Source organism: Plecotus auritus (assembly GCF_963455305.1).
Source record: "Plecotus auritus genome assembly, chromosome: 4".
Classification (NCBI taxonomy): Eukaryota; Metazoa; Chordata; class Mammalia; order Chiroptera; family Vespertilionidae; genus Plecotus; species Plecotus auritus.
The window spans coordinates 62,890,930-62,915,287 of NC_137775.1; the positions used below are offsets into that span (position 1 = coordinate 62,890,930).

The 24,358-nt window shown below is 41.4% G+C and overlaps 1 protein-coding gene across 1 annotated transcript in view; it reads right to left on the minus strand.

The window, feature by feature from the left end:
* Nucleotides 1-22,396: 22,396 nt before the first annotated feature.
* Nucleotides 22,397-24,358, minus strand: part of TTK (TTK protein kinase) — a 46,783-nt gene continuing 44,821 nt past the window's right edge. Inside the window, exon 22 of the mRNA XM_080663789.1 lies at nt 22,397-22,801. Within this exon, the coding sequence (XP_080519915.1) occupies nt 22,709-22,801 (93 nt within the window). The 3' untranslated portion in view covers nt 22,397-22,708. The remainder of the gene's footprint in view (nt 22,802-24,358) is intronic.

Here is a 24,358-nt window from a genome sequence, read left to right on the forward strand (position 1 = left end):
GACATCCAGTCTAATTAGCATATTACCCTTTTATTATTATAGATATAGATTATATATTATGTCACTGTTTGTTATATTGCTTAAAATAAATACCAAAGCATTTCTTATATATTTAAAATTTTTACCTAAAAATCAGCTCTTTATCTAATACTTAAGATATAATTGAAGATCTGTTTTAAGCAATAGGGCAGAAACCTAAATCAGAGTTCCAATCTTTTAGGAATCATACCCCTTCTCATTGTTAGTTGTATTTCATGAGATTTTGGCCACTTCCTAAAAATTGAAGTGACTTAATAACAAGTGATGAATTAAAACTGAGGCTCAGAGAGTTTAGATAACCTACCTCAGTTCACACAGGCACAACAAGGTGCTCCAGTCAGTGCCTTCAGCATAAAACAGCCTTGCTCAGGAAAGTAACTGGGGAGTGGGGAGAGCATATTTTGGCCTTCTATACACATCTTCCAGAATCACCCCTTCTCACTGTGCTCCTCTGAGGAAGTAGAAGTGTGTGGCTGGGGTAATACACTGATAATCTGCTTGGGGCCTAAAGTGAGACTCTAAGGGGCATGTATGAGTAGCAAAAGATGAGTAATTCCTCAACCACCTTTTGGGGTGGTTGTCCAATTTGCTGCTGGCCTCTGCCTTTGCCACATGCCTCTGGAGTGTCCATTTGGGGCCAGAGCTAAACTGCTTAGGACCTAGAGGAGAGGCCAGGCCATGCCTCCAAAAGGCCTCTTCTCAGCTCTTCCCCCACTTACCCCTATGCCTCTCTTTGAAGTGCATGTGGAATAAATATGAGTTTGAATGAGGGACAAATTATGACCTGTCTAGGGCACTCATATATTTCTGTAAATCTCAGAGGATTCCAGTTCCAGTTTCTTTTGCTATGTAATCTCAGGCACTTCTCCTTTATTCCCTCTGCTCAATTCAGGAGCCAGCCTTCAAGAGAAAATTCCCCTTTGCCAACCCAGATATGCCCTTACCAATCCTTGCACCCCAGACAACTGCACCAGTTGCCTACACCCCTGTCCTGACATCTTTGGAATTAATGTATATGTTCTCCAAAACAAATCATCATTATTCAGAGAGGTTGGTAAACCGTGGATTCAGAGAAAAGAGATCATGTCTTTTCCATCTTTGTGACCTAATCCTGGCATTTCTGAAGGCAAAATTAATTACCAGCCAAGTCTGCAGGGAGTAAGTGGGGTAAGAGCTTCAGGTCCACAGTGATGCAAGATGCCGTTCCAGCTGCTTTGGATTGCTACAGAAAGCTCACCCCGAAGCTGTCAAACACCTACTTCTGTTATGATTGTGCTATGGGTTACAGGTTAGAAAGCATGAATGACAAAATGCAGCATAGGTAGGCAGGACTACACAACCACATCCTTTATCATTAAAGCAATTGGAATTTTTGGCAATAACTGTTTAACTTAGTTATGTATTTACTGAGCACCTACTGGGTTTAAAGCCAGAGCTAAGTCCTAGTGGGACACCTGGTTGTACAAGACACTTTAAAAGGATCATTTTTGAGGCTTAAATATTTTTTAAAGAAAAGAAAATGCAATAAAAGGCTAACTAATGGAACACACAAACATACACACACATATACATACATAAATAAGAAATTGCTAAGGCAATTAAGAGATGCTTCTCTATTGGATGATACTCTTATGGTAATTCAGTGAACAAATAATTTATTTTGAAGATTTTCCTTTTTAAAAATATATTTTTATTGATTTCAGAGAAGAAGGGAGAGGGAGAGAGAAAGAAACATCAATGATGAGAGAGAATCATTGATTGGCTGCCTCCTGCATGCCCCCTACAGGGGATCAAGCCTGCAACCCAGGCATATGCCCTTGACCGAAATTAAATCTGGAACCTTTCAGTCCACAGGCCAATGCTCTACCCACTGATCCAAACCAACTAGGGCTATTTAGAAGATTTTCAAGGAAAAGCTCAAACTATTAAAAATAAAATTACATTTTAAAATCAATTATTAATGACACACAACATGATTCCATTTACATAAAGTTCTAGAAATGGCAAAATTAATAGTGGAGCATAGACACTGAGACAAACTGCCTGGGTTCAAATCCCATTTCTGCCACCATTTATTTATTTATTGTTTCACTTTGTCTATGTTATTCGCCTCCCTATGTCTCATTTTCTTATATGTAAAATGGGTTTCATAATAGTATATCAGAGGATTATCATCAGGCTTAAATAAGCTCCTACTTGTAAAATGTTCAGCACAATGCCCAGCATTACAGATATAGTATATTTAAAATAAGTGCAAAGGAATTACTGCTATGCTGCTTTATGTAGTAATTAAAGGGCCATTATACATAAATAAAATTTCACAGGGAGCACACATAAATAGAATTTACTGTTCTAATCACAAAAAGCAACCAAGTCAACTTGATATGTAGAGAGATTATTATGCTGCATAATTATATACCATTTTTCCTTAAAACTATAAGCATCTCACACAAGTGATTATACTTAGAATTCCTTCATACACTGAACCTACTTTACAATTTTGCTCAGCTAATTTCAATTATATTCTGATGTCCCACATTTGTCAGCATCTTAATTACAAACACACATTTTAAACACCACCTTGCCTATACCCTAACAGCTAGAATTCCCAAGCTTTTGACACTTTCTCCACCTTCCTCTTAATTTAAATTCCCCTGGACATTTCTATCTCTTTAGATGCACTCTCTTCAGGATTCTGGACCATTTGTCCTCTACTCTGCCTCCTCTTGACAGAGAATAGGAGGTTCTGAGAATAGAAGGGCAAGGAGGCACGCATACAGCACTAGAAACAAGAAAAGCCCTTGATCATGTAAGCGATTCCTTGATTCTCGACCTTCAGGAATAAATCTACCTGTGCCCATTCAATTTTGCCCTGAAATTTGCTTCAAATTTCAGTAAGGAGAAATAGGGTCTTCGTGTCTTGTGTTTTCAGTCTTTTAAGACTCTCATTGAATTTGTCTTAAGGCCCAGAGCAGCCTATCTTGGCCTGTAGTTGCAATACATAAAGGAGGGTCAAGGTCATGGAAAGAATGGAGTGGGAAGCGTGGGTAAAGAAGTGGAATACTGTAGAGAGGCAATTGAGTGTGTCCAATCTATTCAGAACCTCTCCCCTTAAGAGTCTTAAAGATTCAAGGGCTATTTCATGCATAAGGGCACGCCTACCCTCACAAAATTACCTAACACACCTGCCCAAATTCCTCGAAATGTCTTTCAGAATTGAGAATAAAGGGCTTAAAACCCACACTGGGAGAATTCACCTGTTAATATGAATCAGTATTGAAATGTAAATGATGATCACAGATCTTGGATTGAATTGAGGGAGAGACTCAGAAACTAGAAAGACCAAGAAAGCTGGGGACAGGGTAGGGGGTGATAATTAAACACTGAAGAATAGTAAATACAAAGGAAAGCCTCCAAAGAAACACTTCCTGGCATTTCACCAGGACTTGGTTCACCTTTATCTGTAGAGTCAGATCAAGCTATTGTGCAAGGGACACCAACTGGCCAGGTGCTCAGGTCCAAGGCATTGCCCAGTACGAAGAGGTTTCCCAGGATGTGGCACTTTCAGTGCTAAAACCACCTCTTTGGCAAACCAGGACCATTGGTCACCCTAACTATATGTATTTCATGCCCAGCGTGGTTCCAGGGAGGTCAGGTTAGCCTGAAATTATTTCAGAGTAAGGGCCTGAGGGCATGCTGCAGCATCCAAAGGCATGATTTATGGGCTATCTATTTTTAGTTTATTGGAGCTCCTGCCTGAACTTTTTCCTGGTTCTCACCATGCATCGGTAACAGGCAATAGATCCACAATCTTTATAAGTAACACTTTAACCTTCAGTGAAAGACAAACTAATCCCCAAATGGACAAATATTAAGTAAACTGATTGTAATTAAAGCTGGGGTTTGATTAATGATCCTGGAATAATAAAACAAATCTTGGAGTTTTTATAAATAATGTAGTTCCATCACCAACTATACTTACTACTTACTTGCTGCCTCTTGCCCAACATACGCTGAGTTTTCCTTTTCTTGAATTTTTTTGGCTTTTTCATTTTTAGTAGGGTGTCATATTTATTACACTGAGTATAATAGTTAAGGATCTGGTCTCAGTCTGTATAGCTGGAACCACTTACTAGCAAATGGCATCAGGTAAATTTGTGATTCAGTTTCCTTATCTGCAAAATGGTCATAGTATACAGTAGTTTTTACCTCCATGAGATGTTATGATGGTTAATGTGCTCAACACATTTTAGCTATTACTATTTTTTTTGTATCTATTCATTCATTGGTTGATTCTTTTTTTTTAATTTAATAAATCTTTATTGTTCGGATTATTACAATTGTTTCTCCTTTTTCCCCCCACAGCTCCCTCCACCCGGTTCCCACCCCACCGTCTGCCCTTACCTCCCCCCGCACTGTCCTCATCCATAGGTGTATGATTTTTGTCCAGTCTCTTCCCGTACCCCCCACACCCCTTTACCCCTGAGAATTGTCAGTCTATGCCCCCTTTCTATGCCCCTGATTCTATTATATTCACCAGTTTATTCTGTTCATCAGATTTTTAATTCACCTGATTTTTAGATTTACTTGTTGATATATATGTATTTATTGTTCATAATTTTTATCTTTACCTTTTTCTTCTTCTTCCTCTCCTTAAAGAATACCTTTCAGCATTTCATATAATACTGGTTTGGTGGTGATGAACTCCTTTAGCTTGTTCTTATCTGTGAAGCTCTTTATCTGCCCTTCAATTCTGAATGATAGCTTTGCTGGGTAGAGTAATCTTGGTTGTAGGTTCTTGCTATTCATCACTTTGAATATTTCTTGCCACTCCCATCTGGCCTGCATAGTTTCTGTTGAGAAATCAGCAGGCAATCGTATGGGTGCTCCCTTGTTGGTAACTGTTTTTCTCTTGCTGCTTTTAATATTCTGTCTTTGTCTTTTGCCCTTGGCATTTTAATTATGATGTGTCTTGGTGTGGTCCTCTTTGGATTCCTTTTGTTTGTGGTACTGTGCGCTTCCTGGACTTGTAAGTCTATTTCTTTCACCAGGTGGGGGAAGTTTTCAGTCATTATTTCTTCAAATAGGTTTTCAGTATCTTGCTCTCTCTCTTCTTCTGGCACCCCCATAATTCTGATGTTGGTACGCTTGAAGTTGTCCCAGAGGCTTCTTACACTATCTTCAAATTTTTGGATTCTTTTTTTTTTTTTTTTTGCTTTCCCGGATGAGTGTTTTTTGCTTCTTTGTATTTCAGATCTTTGACTTGATTCTTGCATTCCTCTAGTCTGCTGTTGGGTCTCTGTATAATATTTTTTATTTCAGTCAGTGTATGTTTAATTTCTAGTTGGTCCTTTTTCATATCCTCAAGGGTCTCATTAAATTTATCATCCTTTTCTAGAAAATTCTTGAAAAACCTTTTAACCGTGGTTTTGAACTCTATGTCCAGTCGTTTGTTTTCCTCCATTTCTTTCATTTGTGATCTGTTTATTTGTCTCCGCATTTTCACTGCTTCCTTGAGTTGGTAGGGTGGCTTTGTGTGCTAGGTGTCCTATATGGCCCAGTGGGTTGGCTTCCCAGTTACCTGAGGTGGACACTCTAGGTACACCCCTTTGTGGGCTGTGTGTAGAGCCTTGTTGTAGTTAAGTCTTGATTGTTGTTGGTGTCACTGGGAGAAATTTACCTCCAGGCCAATTGGCTGTGAGCACCCGCTGTGTCTATAATGGAAGAACTGCTGCGCTGGAGACACGCTTATGGTGCAGGACTTGTTTCAGTGGTGCTTTGGTGCTCCCTTAGCCTGCCTCTTATATGTGTCACTTATGAATGTGAGGAGTTGAAATCTGGTGTCTCACACTGACCACTAGATACACTAGCTTCTGGATCTCCAATGGGGTGCAGGTCAGCTACTGTCTGAGGCCACCCAGCAGGAGCTACAGCAAGAACTACAGTTTTCTCCTCTTTGCTTGGGGTTTGGAGGTTTTGGAGCTGTCTGACCAGAGCTGCAGTTTGTTAGGTTAAGCTGCGATAAGGCAGGCCATTTATATGCAAAAGCCGCAGTGTGGAGCTTGGGTGGGTTTGTAGACTGTGCGGGGCGGGGTCTCAGGGAGTCACTAGGCTAGGGCGTGGCAAACAGCGATGGCTGCCAGTCAGCCGTCTCTGCGTTTCCACATTTCCAAGTCCCTGCGTCCCACACCCCAGTGCAGTAAACAATGATTGCTGGGCGCACCTCTGCAAGAAAGTCACCCTCACTTTCCGACCTGATGGCAGACAGTCCAGCTTCTCCCCGTAGGAGTTTGAGTCCCCAGCGTCTCCTCAGAAACTGGAGTTCGGAGTAATCAGGAGCTTGTCTCCCTTCAGGTTGAAAAAAGCAGCGCACCAGTCGCCCTCTGCCAGCCCGATTCGCGCGCCTCTGTACCTCAGCTTTTCAGCGCTTGTGCACGTCTCAATGCTCTTTTCTCTTTCCTTCTAGTTGTAGAACTTCCACTCAGCCAGCTTTCCCATGGTTCTGGGTGATAGACGTTTTGTCTTTTAGTTGTAGTTTTGAAATTGTTGTGCGAGGCAGCAGTTTAGGTGTTTACCTACGCCACCATCTTGGTTTCTCCCCTTAGCTATTACTATTGACAAGAGAAAAATTCTGAGATATTCTTACATAGCAGCAGCTGGAGAGGGAGAAAGACAATAATAATTAACTAGTTAATAGCTGTGTACCAATCAACAAAAGGCTGCCACATTCTTGAATATATGTTGCAGCTTTAAATCAATCTCCAGGCTTCTATTAGCCAACCACTAGACTTACCATAGCCTGCATATGTATGATCTTGCAGAGCTGTTGCCCTTCACCAATCAAAAGTAGTAAATATTTCTTCGTTGCAGACTGCGCTCCTATCATAGAACTGCCCCTGCTTCACCTTCTCCCACTCTTCTTATCTGTAGCCAATGTAAATTCTTTCAAAACAACTTATATCTTTCTTCTCCAAAACATAATGTACACTAGTAAAAGCACTTGCCAGCTTCAGGATGGCGGATATGCTGCCTGCTGCACGTAGCCTTGCCGCTGCTGGTTTAGACCTCATGCCCAAGGATCTAGCCCTTTTCTATAACGTCTTTCTTTAAAGAGGTTTTCAGCGTGGCTGGTGTGGCTCAGTGGTTGAGTGTTGACCCAGGCACCAAGAGACTGCTGGTCCAATTCCCTGTCAGGGCATATGCCCCAGATTGCCAGCCCTGGTGGGAGGCATGCAGCCAATCAATGTTGACATTTCTCTCTCACTGATGTTTCTATCACTCTCTCCCTTCCTCTCTCTCTAAAATCAATAAGAACATTTTTTTTTAAAAAAAGCTCACTTATAAAAAGGTTTTCAGCCATAGAAGTTATGTTTTTTGTTTTACATTATCTTTTGTATTGGTCATTCATACGCTCTGATTCAACTTGGATTTTTTGTGTGACATACATTTGCAAAATGGTTGATCAGAAATAGGAGCTAGGGATTTAAAACATTGAACTTCAAGAAATAAATCAACTAGCCAGTGATGTTTTCAGTAGTTTGGTCTATTACCAGTCCCAGGTGGTCGCTATCTTGATGGTAACCAGCACAGACACCAAAGCAGCACAGCACACTGCCATTCAGAACAGCTGGACCCAAGCTCAGCAGCTCCAGCTTCCGACTCAAGCAATGTAACCGTGTCCAAGGGCCTGAGTGTGAAAATCATAGCCTGACCATGGAAACATGATCCATTTTTCTGCTGTCTGATTAGAAGAACAGTTTAAAGTAGTGTTTTCAGGATCTTGACTTTAAATAATCGTAAAACTGACTTGAACTTTCAAACATAGTGTGGGAACCATGCCAGAGTTGCCAGATAGTCAAGGCAACTCAGAGCATGAAAGGCCTTGTTTTTAATATGCCAGATGGCCAAGGCCGCTCCGAACATGGGAATCTTAATCAGAATGTTCAAGGCTAAGATAGCATACGCAGGCGCAAGGACAGCAATCTCACAGTACACTGTGCACAAGTACCTTTCTGTAGCCAAATGATTGATGTCACTGTTGGCAACTGGCCTCTTTTGTCTAAGTCATCTAATGCACGGTGCTGACAAGCCAGTGTACTGGTGCTGCTGCGATGTGAAGCAAGGAATGCAGGAAAGGCTGAGGAGAAAAGGCAGGCCCGGAGGATGTAGCCACTATGTGTGCAGGAGAGGCTGGAAAGGCTGGAGAAGCTACAAGGCAGAGAGCTCAGGTGCCGCTGCCATGTGAGGCTGTGAGCATGGAGGCAGCATGCAACTGCTCAGATAATAGCTGTGGGTACAGAGACTACTACTACCCTACAGGAAAGATGTGTTGGTTTATCAGCCCGTGTGTGGCTACCTCTATGGGACTTTGCTATGAAGGATTGTTTGGTCTGATGGCTATATGGCCACTGGTTTCTACAATAAAGGCTTTCTTATATACACTCACAACTTCTCATGGCTTCTCTGTCCACCACCTCGCATCCAAGAAGGTCCAGTCCCTGGAAGAGGGGCTTGGACCCGACAGTTAGTGCAATTGGCAAGGTTTGAGAAGGGACCTGCCCTGACAGTTGGTGTAGTGGAGCAGAATTCAGAAGAATATATGGACTCAGAGCAGCTGTGCTCTGGCTGTTTCTGACACATAGCTATTCCCAAGAGGTAGCTACTTTTACATCTGGCTTCTTATTTCATGTTGATCTGTGTTCCTTATTCCCTTGAACCCTGTCCAAGCCAGAAACCTACAATTGCTCTTTCCCTTTTCCACCTTCCCCAATGAAAGTAACCATTTTATTGATTTACCTCTTAGCTATTGAATCCATTCTCTGCATCCATAGTCCACTGTCATAGTTTAAGCCCTCACTGTCCCACACCTAGCCTTTAACAATAATCTATTTGCTTGTGTCCCCACTATTCCATTTCTCTCAAAGAATGTGGCATTTTAAAGAGCAAAGAGAGAGAGAGAGGATAGTGTATCTATCCTCTTTAAAGCCTTCATGATTCCCAGCTGGTGGCAGAAAAAGAACCAGCCCCTTAGCATGATGTGCACAGTCCTGCCCGTCCAGCCCTTCCTATACCCACTCCTGATTCAGCTCCTGCTGTGCCCCGGCCAGCTTGTGGGGGACAGGCACTGTCTCATTTATTTTTGCATTCCAGCACTTACCCCACTCCTGGATTTGATAAATGTTTGCACAATGAAGGATGCCTACATGCATAATAACAAGGATGAACTTTATTTTTAAAAAGCTTTAAGCTTTAAGTTTTTTATGAATGATTCAAATTTATTTCAGATTGTGAGAGTGAAACTTCAATGTCCATTCAAAGCTCAATTTGGACCCTTAGGAACTGAACATAGAAACCATATTTTATAATACATGTGTACTAGTATACTTATATCTGTATACATGTACCTGAATATACATGTGAGCATGTATACACACAGACATATTCCATAAAATATAAATATGTTTGTTTTAAAAATCTAAATATTTTAGTATGATAAATATGTTGACATTTGCATCTTTTTGCCAGATTAAAAAGTGGTATGTTTTTTATTAAATGGTGGCAATTAAATGAACTTTTAAAGCAGGCATCTAGGCTTTGAGATCAGATAAGTTTAATCGTTAGGGAAATTGAGAATAAAGAGATCCAAAGTCAGATCAAAAAGAAAGGCAAGGAGCTGTTGCAACTAGCAGCCCAAAGAATAGGGATCAGGCCAAAAGATGTCACACCTGAATAAGGTGTGGCTGTGACTTGGTGTAATGTCTTGTTGACCTATGCATGTGGCAACATATTGGACATCATTTCAAACAGCTGCACTGACTTTCATAGCTAAACTGAGTACCTGCCATGTGACAAGCACTGTTCTAGGCCTAGATAACCATGAAATAGATCTTGACTTAAGGAATTAACAAACTAGCCGGAGAGATAAATTAATAATCCATTAATTATTATAATATGGTGGCATACTCAAAATGCTATGAAACATTGAGAAGAAGCTGCTGACTTAGTGATGAAACCAACAAAGAGCTCAAATCAAGGGAAGTTTTTTAAGAGAGGTGACATAAACTGGACCTTTAAGGAGAAATAGTGAGCGGGGGCACGGGGAGGGGTCTATCAGAGGATCCAGTGTGAGTATCAGCAAGAGAGTTTGTGACTCGTAGCATGTAAGGTGCCAAGTGGGAAGTAGGGGTAATGAGGAAATGAAGCTAGAGAAGTAAGTTGAGGACAGATGATCCAATGTGAAGGGTAATCTAAATAATGAATGGAGGACAGAAGTCACAAACATAAATGGTATTGTGCTCCAGAGTTTATTCTGTTTCTTCACTGTTTTGGAGATCTCTGCATGGTGAGCCATTGACATTCCTTAGCAATAGTAATTATAATTATCAAGGGAAAATTTAAGTGAGAAATTCTCCTTGTAACAAAATAGATGAACTATGACCTTTGCAATCTAAGATAGGAAGAAAGAGTACAGCAAAAGTTAAAATTGTACCCCTGAAACCTATATAATTTTAGTAACCAATGTCACCCCAATAAATTCAATAAAAAAGTTTTTAAAAAGTTAGATCTATAGAATAATTTAAACGGTTGAGTTTTTTAAAAGTTTTAAAAAAAGGAAGATAATAGAAGAATTATCAATATAGATGTGAGTCTGGAGTGTATAAGACAGGAAAGGGTATGGGGAAAGTGCCTGAATATAGGAATACCCATTTTTCTTTTGATATTTCTGAGGTATGGATAGTGGGAAGTAAGGAAAATGAAAGATTGGCAAGACCCATGGTTGACTTCTGAAATTGATTTTTTAACTAAAGTATAAACCCTGTTTCATTTTATCATATACTTGGCTCACCTACATCATTGTGTATCACAACTCACTCATACATCAGTGACAGTCTTTCCTTTTCTCTTGCAACTAGGTACGTCAACAGCCAAGACTCCTATTTCTGCTCTGGGAACCCAGGACCTACTGGGCTTCCTTCCCACTCTAGCAATGATTGGTCTCATGACATAATGTTCATGTCATGATTTCAGAGTTTAGGAGCATATTCAGTGTCCTCATCCAGGGACATCTACTGCGCTAAATATGAGGCAAATTAACACAACTAAAATATAATCATTACTTCCTCTACATATCCATTTACACTTTGATTGAAAAAGAGCACTGACTGCTCTTCTGAGCAAATTTCAATAGTTTAATGAATTTGAGCAAGTTGAGAGTCCTGTGGGATGCTGGTGTTGGATTTAAGGTTCAGTAGTGACCGAGGCATTTCACACTTATTTTTCTTGCTTCCACAATTCCCCTTCCATTTATTGTGATTTTTCAAATAACAAGGACAAAGTATGATTTAGAGAGCAAAGCCATTTATAGACGAGGAAAATAAGGTTAATCAAATTGTTGAGGTTATAACATCTACCCTACTGTCAAAATTAGAATAGAGATGCTCATTTCCCTTAATCTTCGCTTTGGTTAGTAGTTTACATTCCCAATGTTCATGTTGTGTCTCTAAAGTATGATGATGTGAAACTTGTTTGTAGATCCCCCTGGCAGGGACACGCTTGCCTGATTTCACTTGGGTTGGTCTTGAAAGTATTTCATATTGACATTTCCCTCTTTGTCACCTGATTCAAATCTCAGGGCAAGCAGAAGGAAAAAAAACTAGGGGAATAGATATATCCTAATCATTGAAATCACACATTCTGGGGTGAGAAGCTCACTTGTGTACATAAAAGTGCATCAAAGAGCAGTAAAACTTTGGGTGAATCTTAGAACATTTCTAGGCTTCTGTTTACTCATTTGTACAATGAGAATATCAGTGAGATGTGTTTTCCAGATGGTGTGCAATAAATTGGGAATGTCTTAGAGAGAGAGAGAGAGAGAGAGACCAAAACTAAGTGAATAAAGTAGTTCTTCTAAGTTGGGACTTCCTGGCCAGCTTCACAGAGGTAGTAGAACTTGAAGGTATGAGGTCTAGAGAGATGTCTTTCTCTAAGCAGAATGAGGGCTTTTATATTATTTAGGATGCTTCCAACTACATATAGGACATGAGATGACATACAACTCAGCTTGGATTAAATACAGGAGTGGGCAAAAAGTAGGTTTTCAGTTTTGAGCACATGAAACACAGAGTTTATTCTTGTATTATTATTTACTAACTAAAGGCCCGGTGCATGAAATTTGTGCATGTGGTGGGGGGGTCCCCTCAGCCTAGCCTGCACCCTCTCCAATCCGGGACCCCTTGAGGGATGTCCAACTGCCAGTTTAGGCCCGATCCCCGATCCTCATGGTTGCAGGAAAGCTGCTGCAGTTCATGACATTAAATGCAGACATGACCATACCCAGAAGAATAGGCACTGCTTTTTACCATGAATTTATTTTTAAGAACAACAATACATTTCCTAGAGGTCCCCAGCAGAGTTCCCTTCATATTTCATTTGCCAGAATTAAGATGTGTGCCCGGGCCTAACCCAATCACTGCCAGGATCGGGCCTAAACTGGCAGTTGGACATCCCTCTCACAATCTGGGACTACTGGCTCCTAACTGCTCACCTGCCTGCCAGCCTGATCACCCCTAACCGCCTCTGCCTGCTGGCCTGATCGCCCCTAACTGCCAACCCTGCCGGCCTGCTTGCCTCCAACTTCCCCCCTCTGCCAGCCTGGTCACCCCCAACTGCACCCCCCCACACTGGCCTGGTCACCCCCAATGCCCCCCTCTGCTAGCCTGGTTGACCCCAACTGCCCCCCTGCCAGCCTGGTCACCCCCAACTGCACCCCCCGCCAGCCTGGTTGCCCCCAACTGCTCCCCCCCCCCACCAGCCTAGTCAGCCCCAACTGCCTTCCCTGCCAGCCTGGTTGCCCTACGCAGCCTGCTGTTCAGTCATTTGGTGATCCCTCACTAATCCCCCTGCAGGCCTGGTTGCCACATGCAGCCTGCTGTTCAGTTGTTTGGTCATCCCTCACTAACCTCCCTGCCGGCCTTGTCACCCCACACAGCCTGTTGTTAGGTCGTCCGTCCAGTTGTTTTGGTCGTGACGGCCCCTGGCTTTTTATATATTAGGATTACTATATTATTCATTTGCATTACAACTATAAATCTACTTTTGCCCAGCCCTGTATTAAGGAAATCTCATGATCTCAGATAACAAGAATTCCCAAGGTAAGATGACTTCAGGATTAACCTCATGCTCTAAAGCAGTGGTCAGCGAACTGCGATTCATGAGCCACATGCAGCTCGCGAGCCATGGTTTGCCACTCTGTTGACTAATGAGTTTGCCGACCACTGGGATGGGGGCTTAATCACAAGGAACAACAATAGCCTGTAATAATTGGAATCGAGAGTCTAGGTCAGTGGTCAGCAAACTCATTAGTCAACAGAGCGGCAAACCACGGCTCATGAGCTGCGTGTGGCTCGCGAGCCGCAGTTTGACCACCACTGCCCTAGAGCATCACCAAGGACCCATGGTTATATTGTCTCTACTGTCTGCCCTCCTAATCCTAGTTTACCTCATGGTTGCAGGAAAGCTGCTGCAGTTCATGACATTAAATGCAGACATGACCATACCCAGAAGAATAGGCACTGCTTTCCCCCATGAATTTATTTTTAAGAACAACGATACATTTCCTACAGGTCCCCAGCAGAGTTCCCTTTGTGTTTCATTTGCCAGAATTAAGATGTGTGCCCGGGCCTAACCCAATCACTGGCAGGTAATGAGAACACCAAGTTGGGCTTTGGCCAGTCAGGAATGACGCCCAGAGCTGGGAATACAGCCCCTCTTTTCTGGGTTCCTTGGAGGAGGTGTGAACACCTTTGTAAAACCAGAACCCTGCCATCAGGCAGAACTGGGGAAGGGCTGTGAGCAGAGCAAGCAGTTAAAGTGGCTACAGTGCACACAAAGATAGGAAGGTGGAAATGCTCCAGAAACTCGACACAGAGAGAGTACTAACATGAACAGGATGGGATCAGTAGGTAAATACACCAAGGTAAATACACCAAATTGAGAATTTTTAGAAGTAATTGTTGAATATACAGAAGGTAGAAAGGAACAAATAAAAGAACTTATCTTTGGCAAACAGAAAGATATATTATTGGCTATATTATTATTTCTTTTTTATACCAGGAAAATTGGGCTAATTTCAAGGAATTTTAGCATAGTTTCTGTTTTGTCTAGATCATTAACTCATTTTTTAATATCTCCTAAAATTTCTTGTAGTTTTTTTTTTTTCAGACTTGCTCTAAACATCTAACATATTGCCAGCATCCTTGTTGTTCCTTTACTATTGATCATTTCTTTCATGCATAATTGGTTAATTTCTGATTATTGGGCAAAAGGCTCTTCCAACTTTAAGAAAAAGAAAGGATGAGAAAAAATGACAGACTTGGAGGTATAGGCCAATAAAAATACACAGACATAGACAAAAAGGAAAGTTCAGCCTTAGCCAGAGAAAAGAACCTTCTCTTCAAAATCAGAAAAATCTCGGGAGAAACCAAGATGGTGGCATAGGTAAGCACCTAAACTGCTGCCTTGCATAATAATTTCAAAACTGCAACTAAAAGACAGAATGGACACCATCCAGAACCACAGGAAAGCTGGCTGAGTGGAAATTCTACAACTAGAAGGAAAGAGAAAAGCTCACAGAGAATTGGGTACGGCAAAGGGTCTTTGTGCGCGCAGAGAGGAAGGGCAGCTGAGAGCCTGGCTGACTTTCTCTGGCGGGAGGGGGAAGGAAGCCCCCAAGTGCACTGAACCCCAGTTCCGACTGCACTGAACCCCAGTTCCGGGTGAAACCCTGTGGACCCAGGCTCATACAGGGGAGTCTGGACTGTCAAGTAGAGAGAAAGGTACCCGGAGACTCGGAGACCCGGGGGAGACCTGGGGGAGCCCCGGCAGGCAGGGTTCTGGAGGCGCACACGCCAGTGCGCACAAAGGCTGCGGAGGTTGCCACAGGCTTTCCCTAGCAGAAGGGAGTCGGAAGCTCCTGACTGCACTGAGCCCCAGTTCTGACTGCACTGAACCCCAGTTCCAGGCGAGCCCCTGGGCACCCACGCTCTTGCGGGGGGAATTGCGGGAGCCGGGGAAGGCAGAGGTCTGGAGGCGCGCGCGTGCAAGGGCAAGGCTGACTGGAAGCCAAGACTGTATGCTCCACCCTGAGACTCCACCCCATCCAAGCTGAGCACAGAGGCTTTTGCAATTTGGCAAGTTTAATCCTATAAAGCTGTCTCCAGCACCAAACTTCTCCCAGCGTAGACACAGCTGATCCTCACAGCAAACTGGCCTGGAGGTCAATTCCTCCCAGTGATACCAACAACAATCAAGACTTAACTACAACAAAGCTGTACACACAGTCCACAAAGGGGTGCACCAAGAGTATCCACCTCAGGTTAACTGGGGATGCCAACCCACTGGGCCATATAGGAAACCTAGCACACAAAGCTACCCTACCAACTCAGGGAAACAGTTAAAAAGGGGCAACAAAGAAACAGATCACAAACGAAAGAAATGGAGGAAAACAAACGACTGGATATAGAATTCAAAACCACGGTTATAAGGCTTTTCAAGAATATCCTAGAAAAGGCCGATAAATATAACGAGACCCTCGAAGATATGAAAAAGGACCAACTAGAAATTAAACATACACTGACTGAAATAAAAAATATTATACAGAGACCCAACAACAGACTAGAGCAGGGGTGGGCAAACTTTTTGACTCGAGGGCCACAATGGGTTCTTAAACTAGACTGGAGGGCCAGAACAAAAGCATGGATGGAGTGTTTGTGTGAACTAATATAAATTCAAAGTAAAGGAGCGGAGGGGAGAGCAAGAGAACCCTCCGCTCTTTCGGCTCTGCGGGCCAGATAGAACAGCCGAACTGGCCGGATCCGGCCCGCGGGCCGTAGTTTGCCCATGGCTGGACTAGAGGAACACAAGAATCAAGTCAAAGAATTGAAATACAAAGAAACAAAAAACACTCAACCGAAAAAGCAAAAAGAAAAAAAATCTAAAAAGTTGAAGATAGTGTAAGAAGCCTCTGGGACAACTTCAAGTGTACCAACATCAGAATTATGTGGGTGCCAGAAGAAGAGAGAGAGCAAGATACTAAAAACCTGTTTGAAGAAATAATAACTGAAAACTTCCCCTACCTGGTCAAAGAAATAGACTTACAAGTCCAGAAAGCGCACAGAACCCCAAACAAAAGGAATCCAAAGAGGACCACACCAAGACACATCATAATTAAAATGCCAAGGGCAAAAGACAAAGACAGAATATTAAAAGCAGCAAGAGAAAAACAGTTAATTACCTACAAGAGAGCACCCATACGATTGTCAGCTGATTTCTCAACAGAAACTATGCAGGCCAGACGGGAGTGGCAAGAAATATTCAAAGTGATGAATAGCAAGAACCTACAACCAAGATTACTCTACCCAGCAAAGCTATCATTCAGAATTGAAGGGCAGATAAAGAGCTTCACAGATAAGAAAAAGCTAAAGGAGTTCATGACCACCAAACCAGTATTATATGAAAAGCTGGAAGGTATTCTTAAAGAAGAGGAAGAAGAAAAAAGTAAAGATAAAAATTATGAACAACAAATACATATCTACCAACAAGCGAACCTAAAAATCAAGTGAATTAAAAACCTGAGGAACAGAATAATCTGGTAAATATAATAGAATCAGGGGCATAGAAAGGGAGTGGACTGATAATTCTCAGGGGGAAAGTGGTGTGGGGGGGTTCAGGAAGAGACTGGACAAAAATCATACACCTATGGATGAGGACAGTGTGGGGGAGGTAAGGGCAGAAGGTGGGGTGGGAACCAGGTGGAGGGGAGCTATGGGGGGAAAAAGGAGAAACAATTGTAATAATCTGAATAAAGATTTATTTTAAAAAATCAGAAAAATCTCAAGGCCAATAGGTACAGAAATATTTATATTAATATGTTAAGCTAATATTTATTGAGTATTTATGCTGTGCCATGCACTGTACCAAACACTTTTCATGTATAAACAACTCATTCATTCCCCACAATGACCCTGCAAATCAGGTAGAGCATCTTCATTTGGATGAAGAACTGAAGCATGGAACAGTTAAATAACATTTCCAAGACCACACAAGTAGTTAAGTGCTGGGTCCAAGATTCAAACTCCAGTAGTTGGCTCAAATACCACTCTCTTTCTATTACTGCCTCTTTAGGAGAGGGGGCAGATCAGACTAAAGTTTTCTTGCAAATCAATAATAAAAATAAATATTCACTAAGGACTTACTAAATGTCTGGCATTGTGCTAAACACTTCAAACACCGGTATGTTAACTCTTCAGATCAATCATGCAAGGTATTATTATTCCCATTTTGTAGGTAGAGAAACCAAGGCTTAGATAGATTAAACAATATGAACAAAATCACATAGTGCATGGCAGAGCCAAGATTCAAATTCAGATCTGAATAACTCCAAAGTCAATACACTTAATTATGCAACAATGGAAATTGATGAACTTTCAGGTGAGGATCTGAATTATAATTCAAAGACTAGAAAAATAGACAGGCATGAAAGGCCAGTCGCTTTTACATCATTATTTCAGTCATCTCAGTTATTAACATTTTTTAAGGATTAGATCTCACTTCTGAAAATTTTGGATCAAGTTAGGTATTATTTTTGTCTAGGAAAAAATGAGACTTAGTGACTCTTAAAAATCAATACAATTATTTTTTAAAATATATTTTATTGATCTTTTACAGAGAGGAAGGGAGAAGGATAGAGAGTTAGAAACATCGATAAGAGAGAAACATCGATCAGCTGCCTCCTGCACACCCCCTACTGGGGATGTGCCTGCAACCAAGGTACATGCCCTTGACCAGAATCAAACCTGGGACTCTTCAGTCCACAGGCCAATGCTCTCTCCACTGAGCCAAACTGGTCAGGGCAATACAATTATTTTTAAAAAGAGGCCTAGGATGATTGAGTCAGAAGGCCTACATCCTAGTTTCCACTCTGAAAATAAAATGCAATACATTATTGGTCAAGTTGTTTACTTTCTGGGATCAGTTTTTTCATCTACAAAGTGATACAGATTGGCCTGAATGATATTCTAAAAAAGATCACCTTCTTGGGGATTCTTGGAATGTATGGTTCAGGAGGAAAGCAATTCTTGGCTTCTGGTGGTTCACAAATGTCAAAATCACTCAGCTCACAGAGTGAGACACCATAAAAGGAACTTTTGTTTGTTTTTTATCATTATCTCCCTTTTATTTTTACTCACATTCCCACTTTCTCACTTGGAGTCCTACTCACCAGCTGGCACTGGGGTGGCACACTCCTCGAAGAGAAGCAGGGTGTTATTTAAATCAGACTGTTCAGTCCTGACCAGTGTGGCTCCGTTGGTTGAGCATCGTCCAATGCCTGAAAGGTTGACGGTTCAATTCCCAGTCAGGGCACATGCCCAGGTTGGACTCCATCCCTGGTCGGGGTGTGTGCAGGAGGCAACTGATCAATGTTTCTCTCTCTCTTTCCTTCTCCCTCCCTCTCTTTATAAAACAAACAAACAAAAAAATCAATAAAATTGTATTTTTATAAATAAACAAACATCCTCTATAATAAAAGCCTAATATGCTAAGTGTCCGGTCAACCAGTTGGTCTTTCAAGCAATCAAGGTGTAATATGCTAATGATATGCTAAGGCTGCTCAACCAGACGCTATGACGTGCACTGACCACCAGGGGGCAGATGCTCCAACCGATAGGTTAGCTTGCTTCTGTGGTCCAGCTGATCGGGACTGAGCTACATGGGCCAGACATGCACTGGAGCCCTCCCGCAGTCTCTAACCAGCTGGCCAACCTCTTGTGTCCCTCCCCAGCCTGTCATGCACTGGGGGGGTTCCTCAGCCTGGCCTGTGCCCTCTCACAATCCAGGACCCTTGGGGGATGTCGGAGAGCCAGTTTCGGCTGGATCCTGCCTGGACTAGATGGCTCTACCCTGGTCTGACCCCCATTCGCCTTCCTTGATTGTTCCTCCCCAATTTCCTCCATAGACTCAGGCATTCAGCAAGTACTTATGTGTTCACAGGGTGTGTCTAACAAAGGCTCTTCCTTTCCTGTTTGTTTCTTTTAATCAATGAACAAAATAAACAAACAAATTGAAAGGGACTCAGACTCAGAGAGTGAACTGGTGGTTGCCAGAGGGGAGGGGGTTTGAGGGACTGAATGAAAGAGGTGAAGGGATTAAGAATTACAAATTGATAGTTGCAGAATAGTTTTGGGATGTAAAGTACAGCATAGGGAATATAATCAATAATACTGCGATAACTATGTATGGTGCCAGGTGGGTACTAGAAATATTAGGAGAACACTTTGTAAAGTATATGAGTGTCTAACCACTATGCCGTACACCTGAAAACCATACAAAAGAATATTGAAAGTAAATTATAATTGAAAAAGAAAAAAACACAATAAAAGAGTCATGTTTAAACATTTATTCAATCTATGGATCCTCAGGACCCTCCCGTTTTCCAATCCAGAAGGTCTATGGTGAGGCAAGAAGGAAAAAAAAGAAGAATGTCGCATGTAGAGCCACCTTAATTATAGGAAGGTGAAAATCTCAGTCTTCATCCTTATGAGTTGCTCCCTGAGTTGAATCATTCTTGCTTTGTTCCACATAGCCCCTAGTCCTAGAAAGTTAAGCAGTAAGGACAAGCTGGTGAGGACAAATGAATGCAGAGATTTGCAACAGTTCGAGGAACGTGCTCTAAGCACTCACCGGGTAGATTGGGCAAGTAGTGATGCACAATGTCTTCCAACCTGACTTGACCCATTTAGCAAGCTTGTCCCTGGCTGAGCCCCGTAGCTTTTTCAAATCAGTCATTTGTACAAACAGACACCCAAACCAGAAATTCCTGCTTAAAAAACTGGAACCAGTTTTGTCCCTGGCACTCTACACACAGCTGGAGGCAGTGAACCTTGACTCACTAAGCCTCCAGCTGCCAAGCGTCTGGGATAGGAAGCACCCTCAGTACTTCTTCCCCTCACCACCAGAGGGCCCCTTCCAGCCCTCTGGAGAGTGTGGATGGGGGATCCTCCAGCCTGGGGTTATGAGAGTCAGCCCTTGGGAAATCCCTGCCAGAGAAGGGAGCCAGCAGAGAAAGCAACAGAGTGGGGAAAGACAGCACTCCTTGCATCCCACCCTCACTGGCCTCCCAAAGCTGTGGGCATACACAGGTGCAATGCTTGTCCCTCCTGTCTTGTCAACACTTCCATGTATTTGCTCTACCATGCATGGTATCAGCAAGAACTAGAAAGTCAATGCCAGGACATCTGGGCTAGAGCCAAGCATATAAAACTTCCCCCTCATAACATAGGAAGAGAGGAAACAGAAATAAGCACCTGGCGGGCAGGGACTTCCATTTACTTCCTTTACTTGAACACAGACATACTTCTAGGACCATGTATCATGTTATGCCTCTGTACAAAGGCAAATCCCTCATTCTATATGTAACCCTCCCTGTCAGTCAAGAGCATGTCTGGAAAAGGTCTGCCTCTGTGAACAGCCTTCACTCCTAAAATCCCAGTGCTGTAAGCTAGGTCACTTAAAACGGTGATACCCATGACATCTCATTTTGTCTAGCACTCTATGGGTTACATCAGTCTGCAGGGTTAGCATAGTTTGTTAATGGCTAATATTGTTTCTCTGTAAGAAATACTTTATAATGCTTTCTTTCCAGCAAAAAAATAAGCACTTTTTATTCATGTATTCAAGTGCTAACTATAAACTAGATATTATATTAGGCACTGGGAAGAGTGAACAAAACCCATAAAAAGGTTTCCATTCTGGCAACTGGTAGTATAGAGACTGTTATAAGGGTAAATCCTATAAAAGTAAACCAAAGAAGAGTATGGAGGACAGGGAGCAGTGGGAATATGATTTTAAATATGCTAAGGAAGGCCTCATTAAGAAAATGCCATTTGAACAAACACAAGGAGATGAGGAAACAAGCCTAATGACTGCAGTGTTCGGAAAAAGTTTTCTGGAAGTGGGAATGGTAAGCCCAAGGGCCATAAGGCAGAAGTGGACTTGAGCATTTACTCTACATCAGATGGGACTCAATTGGAAGGCACTGAGCAGAGGAGCAAAGTGCTTCTGAGATTCTTCTCCAGGGTAGAGCCATCTAGTCCACCATTGCTCCTTGAACAATTATTACCCATATACTTTTTAAAGAAAGGATATTATATCCTTAGACTAAGTGGAGACTCTGTAACAGAGTTTGAGCTGGATCCTCTGTTCCACATAATTGAATGCCAGCTGTGTTCCTGTCTCACTTCATTCTTGCAGTGAGAATGTAAATAACCATCTACCATCTCCTCCTCACCTCACCTGTGCCTACTGAGACCTTTCTGACCTAAATTCTGTCAAATATGCTAATTTAACATATTTCTAATAACATAGCATGCAAAATAATTCCATACACTGGTATATACGTGTGTGTATATATGTGTGTGTATATATATATGCCTCTACAACATTGTAACACAAAAAAATTATTACTTTATTAAGCAACTAATTAATGTAATTACTAATAGTTTCCTCTTCAATACAGTACAGGTTCTTTGTAGAGGTAAAAGTGGAAAAGTTGAGCCAAAAGGAAGAAAAGAAACAGGAAGGGAGAATAACCATTGAAAGCATCCCAAGGTTTTAACTATTTTAGGAAAGTAGCATCAAAACCACTAAAATGGCATGGCAAAAAAAAAAAAAAAAAAAAAAGCATATGTACTTTTATTCTCTCTACTCAGTAGTCCTAGGGGGCCTGAACTATAGGATTAGAACCCTTGATTGAAGCAATGTTAAGAAAGCTGTATCTTCTTACAAATTTTAATTAGTGCTGTTTACCTTATACTTTGAGCTCTCCTCTCTAGACAAAAGAATATTACATAAAAACCATGTACCTTATTTAACCAATGAATTGTGAGAAGTAAAGAGTGTTACTCTCAAACAGTAATTTTAAGTGACTGTATAATTTATCATGCTTCCCCTTTCTGTCTGCCAGGACAACCAGATAGTGGGGTATCAGAGAGCCTGGATTCAAGAGTGACGGCAACCCAGAGCAGCTGTACTTCTTCCTCCCCCACAGACATTAGTGAGAAATAGAATTTGGTTGTTTAAAGTTTTAGATATCTTTTAGGCTTGCTTGTTACTATGGCTGGAATCTGGGAAAGAAGAAATAAAACTCTTGTATGCAGATGACATAATTATTTATGTACAAAATCCAACAGAATTTACTAAATTCTACTCTTCTGTCTCCCTTAATCCAATTTTTATTAAGAATTTTGTGCCAGACCAATATATTTGCTTGAAGAAAATAATTTGACAACTTTAACATTTTAGTGTCATTTTATACTACAAAGCTTTATTTACACAGTTCTTCAGAATATATTTCAGTTGTCCAACCATTGTTCCAAGTGTGAAATGATATCAAATAGGTTAGATTTATAGAAAAGCATAACAGAGAAAACAATTCTATAATTAAATATATAGTGCCATTAGTGGTTATTATCTTGTTTTCTTTTGAAAATCCACTGAATTTTTCTGCCAATAACATTTCAGAGTGAAGTTGTCTTCAAGAGCAGATTTCCACAGAATCAAAAATATGACAGTCCAATGTATTGTACAGGTGATATTTGACAGCTTCTGAGTAGCTTCAAATCATTTCTTTTCCCCCCTTTTTTTCAAAATTCTTGGATGATGAAGCGGAATCAAGACTTTGATCACTACTATAGTGCTCATACAAAGTCTGAAATTAAAAGCACAAATCTGTTTTATAACTTAAGTCAACATATTATCAGATTAATAGAGATAACTACCTATTTTTAATATGTAATAAATTTCTTACTTTTTCTCAAATAAAGACAGTCTTAGATAAGTTCCTATACTGTAAAATACACTCAACAGGAAATATACTTTCCAATGATATTTAAACTAATGAACAGAAGACATAAAAATATCTTATAAACTATCTTAAGTATAATTAGCTATATTAAAATCTATTATTTTTAAAAAGGGTTTAAGGCTAAGCCAACATCTAATTTATGAAGATGGTATCTTTACCATCAAGGAACACATAACCTTTTTGATAAAGGAAACTAATCCACCACAATTTCATTTATAGAAGGCTTTAAACAACACAATGGTAGAAATTTAATATAGAGATATGAAATATAGAGCAAAATTACAAAACAAACTGTCTAATTTTAATTCCTAAAGCCACTGATTAAGCCATCAGCACTTGAGAAAATTTAAGACAAAATTTACCTTATATCATACAAATGCAAGGTAGTAAAATAGTTAATTCCTCCAGTAATGTGTCCAACTTCTTAACATCTTTGATTGGCTTTACCATAGCCGAGAGCAAAGAGCTCCCATAATTGTATAATAATGTTATAATTGAAATATGTAATTAGTAATTGCTTGGTAACTAAACAAGTTGGTCAATAAGCACACATAAGGTTCTAGAAATGATCAGGTGTTTGATGGCAGTGAGATAAAAAAAATGATGGTATAGATATAAACAGGCCTTGGGAAACTGAAAGGTTTGAGACAATTTTTTTGAGAAATGTACTGACTGCTACATACATCTTCACATAAGTCATTATATGTGACAGATACTGTGATTATTCTGAGATTATTTAAGAAAAACATTGGTAGAAGAAATGAATTCAAAAGCTGTTAAGAATTATGTTGGTTTAAACAAATTCCTCATTAAATTTATTCCAGTTAAGACTTGACAGCAATCATTTGAATGCACTTTATATGACAATCCACTTTCAGTTATGCTATCTACACAATAAGAATGTAAACCAAATAAATCTATACGTGTCAAAAGCACATATTAAGTATCTAAATATAGATAACTAGAGGCCTGGTGCATGAAAATTCATGCATTGGAGGGGGTTCCCTCAACCCAGCCAGCCTCCTCTCACAGTCCAGGAACCCTCAGGGGCGGGAGACGACCCGGAGATCAGGGGAAGGCCCCCATCACACCTCTGCTGCTGCCATTGCCAGCAGCACAAACCTTGGCCGGCCCTGGTTACCTGAGCCTTGGGCATCACTGGGCAGCTGGGCAGCCGCCATCAGAGGCTTGCCTGTGCCTCAGGCCGACCCTAGGCGGCTGGGCAGCCAACATCTGAGGCTTGCCTGCACCTTGGACTGGCCCTGGGTGGCTGGGGGGCTGAGGAGACTGAGGGACGCCAGAGGCAGGCGTGCGGAGCAGCCGGACCTGCCTGGGGGCGGGCCCGGCTGTGCCGCGCACCTGCCACCCCGGCGGGGCTGTGGGTGCTGCCATCTTTGTGAG